Genomic DNA, 11,691 nt, shown 5'->3' with positions numbered 1-11,691 from the left:
AATGTGCCATTGTTTTAAATTACTTTGTTTTGATTTAATTTGGCTGTGAAGGTTTAGCAGGTAGTCTTTAAAAAATCCTAACTTACTTCAGCTTACTTCTACCTGATGTTTCCTTCTCTGTTGCCAGAGAAAGCACCAGATCTCTGCATTACATTGGTATTGACCCTGAAAGAGAAGTACCAGTTCATGGCAGTATTGCATTCCCCCAGTTAAAGGGGGAGAACTGGCTCTTCAAGCGGAAAAGCATGTTTATTCCAACTAAATTTGGTAGAGAGTGAGTTCTCACATAGGTTATGCTGTGTATTTTGGCTTTTTTGGCATATGACTTTATAAGGAGCCAAAATGCCATGAGTCCTCTAGTTTCTTTCCCAATGAGATTTTCCTCTTGCACTGCAGTTTCACCAGCTTTTGCTCCTTTTTGAACATTCATAATCTGTTTTAACAACAGAACTTAAAAATACTCTCAAAGTGAGCAAAGTGTATCAAAGCTTTTTTTTTTTTTTAAACAACTATTTGATGTGAAGGTCCCTGGGCAGCATGAGGAACGGTGTTCTGCTCTGTTGGTGTTACACATAAAGAAATGGCACTGTAATGGGATTCATAGGCACGCAGTTCCAGCAAATGGAAGTTGTCGTGTGCCTTATGCTGGAATAGGGTTTCTTTCACGTGTCCTGTACCATGGGTGATTTCCCCAGCCAGAGAGCAGCTTTCAAATTCTGTTTTCCTGACATGCTGCTCAGTGGGGTTGGCGGATGCAGCAGAAAGATTTATATCAAGAAATTGATGCTGAGCATATTTTCAGAAATGAGATGATTTTAATATACACAAAGCTGTACTGATGCATAATTTATTGAAACATATTCAAATTCACTCCAGTAACCAGCCACCCTAGTAGTAGGGAAAACGTAGAATCTCCCCAGCAGCCCGGTTGCTGACTGTTAGATTGAAAGAATGATGTATTGCAACTATGCCAGCAGCTTTGTTTCTATGTGTGCATATCCAGTGAATGCTGGGCCCTCCAACCCTCCCTCCTGCCGGTAGGAGAAATGGCTTTGCCCTATTTAGTTGTGCAGAATGTGAGAGCCTTATTCATGCTACATGCTAGATCTATGTCAGACCCTGTGATCAGAAAAGCCACCGGTCCTGGCACTTCTGTGGTACCTCTGCAGTAAGCCAACCTGCTATAAAAATAGTTCTATTAAAATGTCTGGGGTTTGGCCACTAATCCGTGCTTCCTCAGACGTACTTCCACCTGTTTGACTAAAATATGTTGATGGCCATATTTTGAAAGGGCATTCTGCATACCCACGCTTGGCAAAGTGTGAGGCTGAGAATCAAGGCTTCTTAAATAGATGTAAATTCCTAACTCCTCTAAAGTCAGAGTGAGAGGACATGCTGAAAGCATTATGAACTTTTCCTACCCCTGGAGAAGCTTCATTTGCAGTTTAGTTACTCGTTTTAGAGAGCTCCTGCCTGAGTGAAGAACACAAACCTCTCGTGCAGGCTTCCAATTGAACCGATGCATTAGTCAAAGGAAACCACTCTGAGTTACGTTTCAGTTGATGGCACTTGTAATCCAGCCTCCAAGAAGTCTTAAGCAGGATCCCTTTGGGAGGAATTACTGTATTTTCAAAGGGATACTTCTGAAGAAAGTGCTTGGAAAAGTAATGTGGTTGTTAAAAGGTCTGGGGTGTTTGGAGTAGGGGAAGAAGTGAAGCAGTCACCTAAGGACATGTTTAAAAAGTCGCTCAGTGCTATACCAGAAGTGAATAGAAATGTGGGGGCAAAGAGACTCCTAAAAATGTGTTAATCCTGAACGCAGCAGGTTAGGACTTTGTCTCCTTCGAGACACTTCCTGGTTCCATGTCAGCGTTTAGTGTTTGGCAGCTTTTTCAACACTCCCTGATTCCGTTTATCTTTGCTCCACATCCCATTCTCTTACTGCCCTCGTCCTCCTCTCTGCAGGATTGGATGGGCAGGGTGTAGGTGGCGGTGGTTGTCCTCCACATCCTCCCCATATGTTGTCCATTTAATTCAGGAGCACTGATTCCTCCGAAGGGTGCTCTGCCATGGGAAAATGAACATGTGTGCCTCGATACAGGAATAATTGAAACCAATTTTTTTACAGAAAAAGCTGGTGATTCAGGGGAAGCAGATTGCGATGCACTACAGCAACCCCAGGCCTAAATTTGAGGACTGGCTTTGCAACAAGGTACAGTGCCTGTTTTTATCGGAGAGAGTTTGTCTTGGCTTTGGTGCTCTTCACCAGCTCAGTGGTTTGAACAAAGTGATACGTGATTCAGACCCACTCGTACTGCTGGTCCGTATGATATTGTAGGAATACTAAGACACAGGAACGAAAAGATTTTGTAGCTCTGGTGGCAGAGTAGATGGAGTGATAGAGGTGTTGCCCCAGAAGACACAGAGGTTGGGCAGTGAGCTGTACTAGAACACAAAGTTGTTAGGTGATGACTAATGTAGTGTTGAATTGCTGCTGGTCTGCTACATACTGCTGTGCGCTCCTTGTTTGACCCCCCCGAAGTGGAGATGATTTAGTAAGATGAAGACCAGGCGGTTTTGTCAGGCTTTAACTACGCTTTTCTCCCATAAAGATAACTTGTTTTCCAGCCTGTGTTTCATTTTAACATTGTGCTTTTTAAAGTAGTTACTATGCCTGGGGTTATGAATTGAAGACCATGCAGTTAAAATAACTAAATAATTCAGGAGGACTAGGAAAAAAGTAGCTGGGATGTTCTGAAAAGCAGCTGTGATACGGACAAGGGTGGCCTTTGCTGTTCTCAATTATTCTGGCGCATTTAGATTCGTTGTGGTACTTTGTATGAATGTCTTGTTTTCACCATTGTACAGCAAACGCTAGAATGGTTACAAATCACCTGAGTTCTTATTAGGCCTCTCTTGTTCCTCATAGTGCTGCCTTTACAACTTCAGAAGGAGACTAAAATGCTTCCGCTGTGGAGCGGACAAATTCGGTACGTTACATTGATCTCTTTGGCTGTGTTTGATTTTGTGGGAGACTGTGTAGGGAACAAAGTTCACTATGGGTCCTGGGGTGGCTTGCGAAATGGAGTTTGAGTGAGCGAGCCACATTGTGACTAAAGTATTTTCCTCTTCCCATGAAGATTCAGAACAGGAGGTGCCGCCTGGAGCAGCAGAAGCCGTTCAGTCTGTGGATTATTACTGTGATAGTAAGTTATCGTTGACTTATTCTATAACATGAAATGCAAAGTACGGGTACTAAAATCCTTCCTGTACCTCAGACTGCCCACTGAAGAACTTGAAGTACTCTGGAAAGCTGTTACGTGCACAGCTAATGTCATACTTTCTTTTCTCCTCAGCCATCATTCTCCGAAACATTGCTCCTCACACAGTAGTGGAATCCATCATGACTGCCTTGTCTCCGTATGCGTCTCTGGCAGTCAATAATATTCGTCTTATCAAAGACAAGCAGACTCAGCAAAATAGAGGCTTTGCGTTTGTGCAGCTGTCTTCTGCCATGGTGAGGGCCTTACTGATGTGTTGGAGAGAAACAGCTTGTTAATGTGCTTCTGTAGCTGAAACATTTAGAGCCTTTGAGGTGTCTGAAGGACTGCCTCGGTTCACCGAGCGTTAATTGACAGTGTGTCACAGCCTTTCATCATTAGCTGCAGTTTGGAAAGAAGGTGATAGGATGTTGTGAGCACATTGGAAAGCTATTTTCATAGCAGAGTGCTGTTCTGGATTGAAGGCTAGCTTCACACTTGGATCACAAAAAAAATGGTCTGGGATCGTATCTGGATCGCAAAAATTAAGGGCTGGGGCATAGAATGTGGGAGAAGGTGGGTAGAATTGGGCTTCTTTTACCTTGAGAAGGGGGAGGAGGGGGAATCTTGCTGCTCTCTGCAGCATCCAGTGGGAGGGTGTAGGGACAGCAGAGACATATTCCTATCCCTGTGTACCCTCGAGAAGAATGTAGGCAACAGCCATAAACTGAAACGTGGGAAATTGCAATGAGGTACAAGGAAAACCTCTTAACTGTGAGGGAGGTCAAATACTGGCACAGGGTCCCTGAAGGGTGGTAGAATCTCTGTTCCTGCGTATACTGAACTCAGTCAGCAATGTGATCTGTTTGGACCTGCTTTAGGCAGAGTGGAACAGTTCATGTTGGATGAAAATGGGTGCCTGACCTCAGTCTCTGCTGGCCTCCCTTTTGGAGTAATTTAGGGCAAACATCTGCTTTATAAAGCTAAGATTTTAGAACATGTTTAATATTCAGTGACCCAGGGAAACCCACGCTATTTGTGCGTGGGCTGTGATCGGTCCCATTACGCTCTTCGAAGTGTGTATAGTGTGAGGAGATGGAGGTGTTCTTACAGCTTTAGCTGCTCTCAGTGGCATGTATGTGAAAAGTGGAGCTCTGGGAACTTCTGAATCCTCCTCAATAACCTTCCTTTCATAATAATGAGTATTTCTCGTTGTAGGATGCTTCTCAACTGCTGCAGATTTTACAGAGTCTTCAGCCACCATTAAAAATTGATGGCAAAACAATTGGTGTTGATTTTGCAAAGAGTGCCAGAAAGTGAGTTCTGATAGCAGTTGATTATTCCTCCCCTCCCTCCCCCGTTTATATTAAAGATTTGTAGTTGTCACCTGGGATTTTATTAAGCTTACTGTCACTCCAAAGTTGTGCTTCCCTTAAGTGTCTTGTGTTGCATGCATCCTGCTCTTCATTGTGTGTGAGGAGAGTGAAAGCAGTGTTTCCTGCCACCCCTATTTCCAGTCCTCTGAAGAGAACATTCTAACTGCTTGTATACACTGCACGCTTGTTTCCTTGGAGACTTAGTGACTCGTTCTTGACTGTACAACGACGAATCTAAAGTTCCTTTACTTGCACGCAGTGCTTTGGCTCATTCATTACAATCACAATGTTTATTACTGCTAAGAAATTCACGCATAAGAGCAGACTCTACCTCCTTGCGCGGGGAGACACATCAGAAAAAAGCAGTATTTACTCAGGTGTGTGATTTTTGTGGTTACAGAGACTTGCTTCTCCCAGACGGTAACAGAGTCAGCGCCTTCTCTGTGGCAAGTACAGCCATTGCTGCAGCTCAGTGGTCGTCCACTCAGGTATGATTTGGAGGCTGTTGCTCATAGTCCTGCTTTCCTGAAAATGAAAACGTAGAGCATATCATTTCACTGCTGGCCACTGCTTGGTTGAACTGACCAAAGCTGCTATGACAGATCTGCTCTTGACAGTTAGGCTGGAGCCTAAGCAGTGTTGAAATTCTTAAATGCAGTAACTTACCTGTCCCTGACAAAAATCACCTTCTCGAATTTCAGCCACAGACTGGAGAAGGCAGCACCCTTGATTACAGCTACCTCCAGTCAGGACAGGATGGCTACACGCAGTATGCTCAGGTTAGTAGTGGCAGTTGTGCTCTAACTGGTAGGTGGTTGTAATTTGGACATCTGCTCATCTTGTGTTGTCACTTGTTTCTCTTTGCAGTACTCCCAGGATTATCAGCAGTACTACCAAAATCAAGGAGGAGTGTTGGACACAGACACAGCTACCATATCAGGTAGTACTTCTGACACGTGGGAGATGCTGTTGTTTGTAATGATGGTTTTGCAGTAGTGGTAATCTACCTTAGCCTTTTTGTTGGTTTGCTGGGTAGAGGGAGACTTGGCTCATTTTGCTCTCGGGATGTCTGAATGAGTACGCGTTACTAGAGAACCATAACAAATTCCTTCAAGTGGGAGCTCTAGTCTGCGAGATGAGAGCGCAGCCTCTGTTTCAGACTATTGACGAAAGCCTTGAACTCATGAGAACTGTGTAAGCAGCTCTAGACAAATCTTTAGCACTAGCAGCTGTCAGAGGCCAGGAATCACTGACTTAGGGAGCAGAATATTTCCTCCTGAAAAGGAAACTATTCCTTGGCTGGGTAGAAAATACCCACTGTGTATCTGTCTCCTTTTTAAACTTTTATTGCCTTGTTTGGCTGCTGGAGCTGGAATTAGGAGCTGAAACCGTAAACAAAGTAATTTTAGCCCTAGGATGAAGTACTGTTTTACAAATTATTTGGCTTATCCATTATTGCTCTCTGTTGGCAGGCGCTCCGGTCACTACCACCACAGCTGCAGTTGTGTCCCAGAGTCCTCAGTTATATAATCAACAGACAAACTCACCTGACTCTCCGGTAATTACAGCGCTTATTACTCCTTGCTTTCAATGCCAGGGTTATGTGGGATATCTGGCTTAGCTGCAGCCTTTGCTCTTTAAAGTGGGTGGTGGAGCAAAGCTGCTGAGTGTCCACGGGTTAGTCACAGTGCTTGTGCTCCTAAGTCATCTGCCGTTTCTTTGCTGTGATAGTTTTGTTCTTTGTTAAAGGTGAGTGCGAAGTGTATTGGTGAAGAGGAGCTAGCTGTTGTATGTGTGGTGTGGGCTGCTCATGCCTTGGCTTGCTGTCCTTGTTTTCTTGCGCCTCGGTGACAGATTTTCTAATTGAGGTTCCTGGGTTTGGGTTTTTTTCAGACACAATCAGCACCAGCTACCACTAGCACTCAGGCACAGACGGCTCCCCCGACTGGCGTAGTCCCTGGAACCAAGTACGGTAAGCAATTGGGAGTTGCTCCTGGGGACAGGTATCTGTCAGTATATAATAAGAGAGAGACTTGGCTTTGGCTGAGTGATCAATCACCATATGTCAGTGGTGAAGCTGTCCCTGGAGAGCGTATTCTGCACGGGTGATTAAGAGCCCTTTACAGGCATGTCTGCTGTCGTGGCTGCTGATAATCTCAGAATTTTACCTGAAACGTAGAAAGATACATGTCTGAATTCGACTGGAACGACCATGTCCCACACTTTAATTTTTTTACAGCCGTCCCTGACACTTCCACCTACCAATATGATGAATCTTCAGGATATTATTATGATCCTATAACAGGGCTCTACTATGATCCTAATTCCCAGGTAAACATAAGTTCATCCCACCTGTCTTAACTGTTAAGGTCCATTAGTTCCCTGTCTCTCATCATATGAGTGAAATTAACTTTCTGAGGTGCACAAAATACCAAATGTAGCATGTAACTCTCAGCAGTGTGCCTAGAGCTGGGACTTGACTTCCCTCTGGTATAGCCCTTCATTTTTTTTCCTCTCCTTTTCTTAATTTTCCTCCCGGTTTGGCCCATCTAGGATTAGCACTGTTACTGAGCTGTTTCATTGCAGAGTGCCCAGCAAAGTGCACCCAGCTCTGGGCTCCGGTGGGTCGTCTCTTGGGAGAGGCAAAAGGTTCTCCATAGTGCTGTTGGGCAGAACGCCTCTGTTTAGGGACAGAGGCTTCAGCCACTTCACGCCTTTTGACTCCTTTGTGGCATCTGCAAAACTTGTTTGGACTCTGCAAAGCGCCTTCCCATTTGATGCGGTAGTCTGAATCATACAGCTTGCTTGGTTTCTCCCTTGGATGCTTAGCTTGTATGAGGCGTTTAACTGTCTGACTCTCTTTTCTTCTCTCTGGCAGTATTACTACAATGCCTTAACCCAGCAGTACCTTTACTGGGATGGCGAAAAGGAGACCTACATGCCTGCTGCAGAAGGTATCACGTACCAACAGACAGCTACCACAACCACCACCAAAGAAGTGAAGGAGAAGAAAGAGAAGCCTAAGAGTAAAACAGCTCAACAGGTAAAAGATAAAGTGGGATGGTAACTGGGCTAAAGTCTTCTGTGGAGTGGGATAACAGTTCTCCTTTTTCGTGACAAAGGAAATCCTAGGTTATTCGGTGAGGTGCATGCCTGCAATTTGCAGGCATTGTAGAGGGCTGAGGAGAGGTGGAGTTGGTAAGGTTTCAGTGCAGAAATAAGCTCTGCATAGGAGGAACGCATGTGGAATCATGCCAGGACCAGTGGGAGTATAACTGAGCCATCACTTAGAGGATTAGATTGATAAGAAGGGTTCATACAGTAAAACAAGCAAGCTGCGGTATCTTTGAACACTGTATACAGGGAAACAGCTGCACTACATCCAGTGTCCTGTGATTTAAAAATAAAAGGTAGTGGGTTGCCTTGTTCTGGAAACAGTATGCAAGGTTGAATCTGTGTCATAGGAGATTGATAGCTGTGAGAGGAGCTGTCTGAGCAAACCACTCTGCATTTCAGATTGCTAAAGACATGGAGCGCTGGGCAAAGAGTTTGAACAAGCAGAAAGAGAACTTCAAGAACAGCTTCCAGCCACTGAGCACCAGGGAGGAGGAGCGGAAAGAGTCAGCAGCTGCAGATGCAGGCTTTGCCCTCTTCGAGAAAAAGGTGAAGGTGCTGGCAATAGCGCGCAGCGGGGTGTGGTATGGCAGAGAGCTCGGTGCTCACGGCATTCTTGTCTCATCCAGGGAGCTCTGTCTGAGAGACAGCAGATCTTGCCAGAGGTGATGAAAAATGGCGACGATGAAAATCCGCTGAAGGTAAGTATGAGATCCCTGACAGAGGTATTCCTGGAGGTTGCTGGTAAAGCACTTTAGAGGAGGTCTAGCGGATACTTGCTTTCCAACCTGGATTTCCACGGCATCATCTGTAAAAGGTTGTGGTGGTTACAGTGGTCCGGTGCAAGTGCAGTAGCCTGGGTGATTGAGATACGCTGAGAAAAGCTGTGATTTTCTTCTAGCCTCAAGAGCTCAGTTGAGGTTTTGAGGTTCCTAAAAACTCTGTACTCAAATTACTGTTTGGCTAGTGGGAACTAAGTCTTGCAGCCACTGTAGTGGTTCTTTTGAGTTGCATTTCATCCTTAGGAATGAGAGGGTGATGCCCCTCCTGCGCAGCAAACCCATCTACAGCCTCTGTGTTCTCTTTCTGGGCTCTCCTCTAAACTGTGGTGACGCTGTCACGCCCCCCTTAACGCTATCCCTCCTTTGCAGCGTGGCCTCGTGGCTGCCTACAGCGGTGATAGCGATAACGATGAGGACTTACTGGAGAGAATGGAGAATGAGGAAGAGAAGCTGACTGACTGGAAGAAGATGGCCTGTCTGCTGTGTAGAAGGCAGTTCCCAAACAAGGATGCTCTGATTCGGCACCAGCAGCTGTCTGACTTGCACAAGGTAGTTGCGCTATGCTGTCGGGAAGGTACTTGGTTGCCGTAATTCAGTGTGTAAACCAAAGCCATAATGCATGTTGCTGTTGGGAAAACTGCTCCTCTTGAAGCAAAAAGAGTTGCAGGTGGATCATTGCTCTCCCAGAAGTCGGGTTCTTATGTAAAAAGAGCTGTCGTGCATTTCATGTTGTTAATGTGAATCTCTTCTTCTTTCAGCAAAACATGGATATCTATAGGAGATCAAAGCTTTCAGAGCAGGAGCTTGAAGCCTTGGAGCTGCGTGAGAGAGAGGTCAGTGTTGACATGAGCAGATGAGCAGCTAACGGAAAACCTGCACAGATGATACATTGAGCTCTCCTTATCCTGACACACGTCACTCAGGATAATCTTTGTAAGCCAGCCCCTTCATGGGTCAAGGTTCAGAGCTGTCCTGTTACATGGAGAGAAGCGTCCCGTATCCCACAGCTGCTGCTTAGCAGGGAAGGGTCCTTCCGCCTCCAGCTCAGGGCTGCCAGGCTGGGACCAGAAGCCTTGGAGTGGCACTCGCAGCTAATCCAGCAGGTGTTGGGGCTGGGCTCTTCCTGCCCCAGTGCAGCTTCTGATGTGCTCCAGGGACTCACGGTTGAGGTTCTCCTCTCTGTGGTGTTAAGCCACGTTTTAGCAGGCTGCAGCAGACAGCTTTCTATAATAGCAGGCATTCAGCTTGCTTCTGTAGCTCAAAGACAAACAAAAGTGTCTTTAAATCAGTACTAAATCTGGTTCTCTGGTTGCAGATGAAATACAGAGACAGAGCAGCTGAGAGGCGGGAGAAGTACGGCATCCCAGAGCCCCCCGAGCCGAAGCGCAAGAAGGTCTATGATGCTGGCACAGTGTATGTATCTGAAAGCTCTGCAGCGATCGCTTCAATACATAACGAGCAATTCAGTTAACTGATCTCCTCTTCCTGCAGTAATTACGAGCAGCCCACCAAAGACGGCCTCGACAACAGTAACATAGGCAACAAGATGCTGCAGGCCATGGGCTGGAGGGAAGGCTCGGGCTTGGGAAGAAAATGTCAGGGCATTACAGCGCCCATCGAGGTGAGTACAGATGGACGCTTCCTTGATGAGGTTTGGTGCCTTTTTTTTTTTTTTTTATCCAGAAGCATTTGCCACTGAAGATCTCTTGTGGAAGAAGCTGTGCCATCCACAGCAAAGCTGCCTCTGTTCACATTAGCCCCTGCTCCTGTTTGTCCCATCGGATACTAGAGCTGGGACTGGGACAGGCAGGGCTGTGCTGCTTAGGGTGGGCTGCCCTCCCACCGGCGCTGGCTTTCTGGGTTTGTCTGTGCTCTGGGTTACGCTGTGGGGAGCTGTGTTCTGCGCAGCTTCATTTCGGCTGCTGTTGGGGTGGGTCAAAGCGGTGCGAAGCCAGCAAGCTGGGGGTTTTGTGTGCAGTCCGCTCTGGTGTCGGCATTTGTGGCTGCATGGGATCCCCACGGAGCTTGAGAAGCTGGCTGGTCCGAGTTTGTGGTGTCCTGCCTGGTGGCGTGGCCGAGGGCTGAAGCGTGTCTCTCTTCCCTTGCAGGCCCAAGTACGAATGAGAGGAGCTGGCTTGGGAGCCAAGGGCAGCTCCTACGGTGTCTCCACTGCAGACTCGTACAAAGACGCGGTGCGGAAAGCCATGTTCGCTCGCTTCACGGAGATGGAGTAACGCGCTCTGGCCCGCAAAGCACTCGTTAGCCAGAACTGACTGTTAAACTCTGTAGGCTTGGTGGCCTGGCTGTATTCTGGTTACGGTTTAGAGTTGACCATTTCATTCCCTTGGACTTTTTTCCTTGTCGGCATGTAACACTTCCACGAGCAGATTGTCCGAACTGCCCCAACGTCATGCTGGAGAGCTCCTGGTTAGGCCAAAGGGGATGCTGATCTTTGTACGGTCCTGTACATAGTGTAATGTATTTTGTGTTTGGAGTGTGGTGTCCAGGTGCCGCTCCTGCCCCCCGGAGCAGGGGCAGGACCTGTTAGCTGTGGTTTCGCACCGTCTCTGCTCTCCTTCTGTTGTATTGTCTGTCTGGTTTGTTTTTTGTTTTTTTGGGTTTTGTTTTTTTTTTGGAGAACTTTGCTGTACATTTTGTATGATACATCTTTGTATAGACTTTTTGAAGACTTTGATTCTAGTTGCCAGTTTGGCTCATTTCCAAAAGAAATACATCCAAAACCAATCCTATTTCTGTTTCTCGGTGGGTGAATGAAGTTGCCAGTGCTACTTGTCCTTTCTGTGGTTCTGCTTCTTCCTTGATGAGCCTTCATCCTGGAGCCTCCTTCCACACGGCGCTCCGCCGCCTTCCTTTCGTCCCTGTGCTGTGCTCCCTTGTTCCAGCGTCTTTCCCGAGCTTCAGCGCGGATGCTGCCTGCTGGAGGACCAGACCTCCCGCTGTCCCTCCCTGCCCTAGCTGCGGGAGCAGGAGGGGACCAGCAGAAATGTCCCTGTTACCAGCGGGTCCTGTGGTGGCTGGTGGCCTGACGGGGAGGGTGGCCGGCCCCTGCGGCACCTTGCGCGGGGGGTAGCCTGGCAGAGGGCTTCTGTGCCCGACCTGGGCTTCCCCGGGGCCTCCCCGGGCGCCCTGCCCCGAGCT

General features: G+C 47.0%; 1 protein-coding gene across 1 annotated transcript in view; it reads left to right on the top strand.

Annotated features, from left to right (window-relative positions):
- The window catches only part of RBM5 (RNA binding motif protein 5), a 15,378-nt gene extending 4,101 nt beyond the window's left edge, over window positions 1-11,277 (top strand). The window contains exons 6-24 of the mRNA XM_082321974.1: window positions 2,129-2,212; window positions 2,930-2,990; window positions 3,141-3,206; window positions 3,357-3,517; window positions 4,479-4,576; window positions 5,037-5,124; window positions 5,338-5,415; window positions 5,504-5,576; window positions 6,109-6,194; window positions 6,530-6,608; window positions 6,876-6,967; window positions 7,515-7,679; window positions 8,153-8,299; window positions 8,380-8,451; window positions 8,902-9,081; window positions 9,291-9,365; window positions 9,848-9,945; window positions 10,024-10,153; window positions 10,641-11,277. Of these exons, the coding sequence (XP_082178100.1) occupies window positions 2,129-2,212; window positions 2,930-2,990; window positions 3,141-3,206; window positions 3,357-3,517; window positions 4,479-4,576; window positions 5,037-5,124; window positions 5,338-5,415; window positions 5,504-5,576; window positions 6,109-6,194; window positions 6,530-6,608; window positions 6,876-6,967; window positions 7,515-7,679; window positions 8,153-8,299; window positions 8,380-8,451; window positions 8,902-9,081; window positions 9,291-9,365; window positions 9,848-9,945; window positions 10,024-10,153; window positions 10,641-10,766 (1,959 nt within the window). The 3' untranslated portion in view covers window positions 10,767-11,277. The remainder of the gene's footprint in view (window positions 1-2,128; window positions 2,213-2,929; window positions 2,991-3,140; window positions 3,207-3,356; window positions 3,518-4,478; window positions 4,577-5,036; window positions 5,125-5,337; window positions 5,416-5,503; window positions 5,577-6,108; window positions 6,195-6,529; window positions 6,609-6,875; window positions 6,968-7,514; window positions 7,680-8,152; window positions 8,300-8,379; window positions 8,452-8,901; window positions 9,082-9,290; window positions 9,366-9,847; window positions 9,946-10,023; window positions 10,154-10,640) is intronic.
- The last annotated feature ends 414 nt before the right edge of the window (window positions 11,278-11,691 follow it).

The sequence above is a fragment of the Platalea leucorodia genome (assembly GCF_965183815.1).
Source record: "Platalea leucorodia genome assembly, chromosome: 9".
NCBI classification, from domain to species: domain Eukaryota; kingdom Metazoa; phylum Chordata; class Aves; order Pelecaniformes; family Threskiornithidae; genus Platalea; species Platalea leucorodia.
Note: the sequence above shows the minus strand (reverse complement) of the source record. Positions and strands in the feature narration are given on the sequence as shown.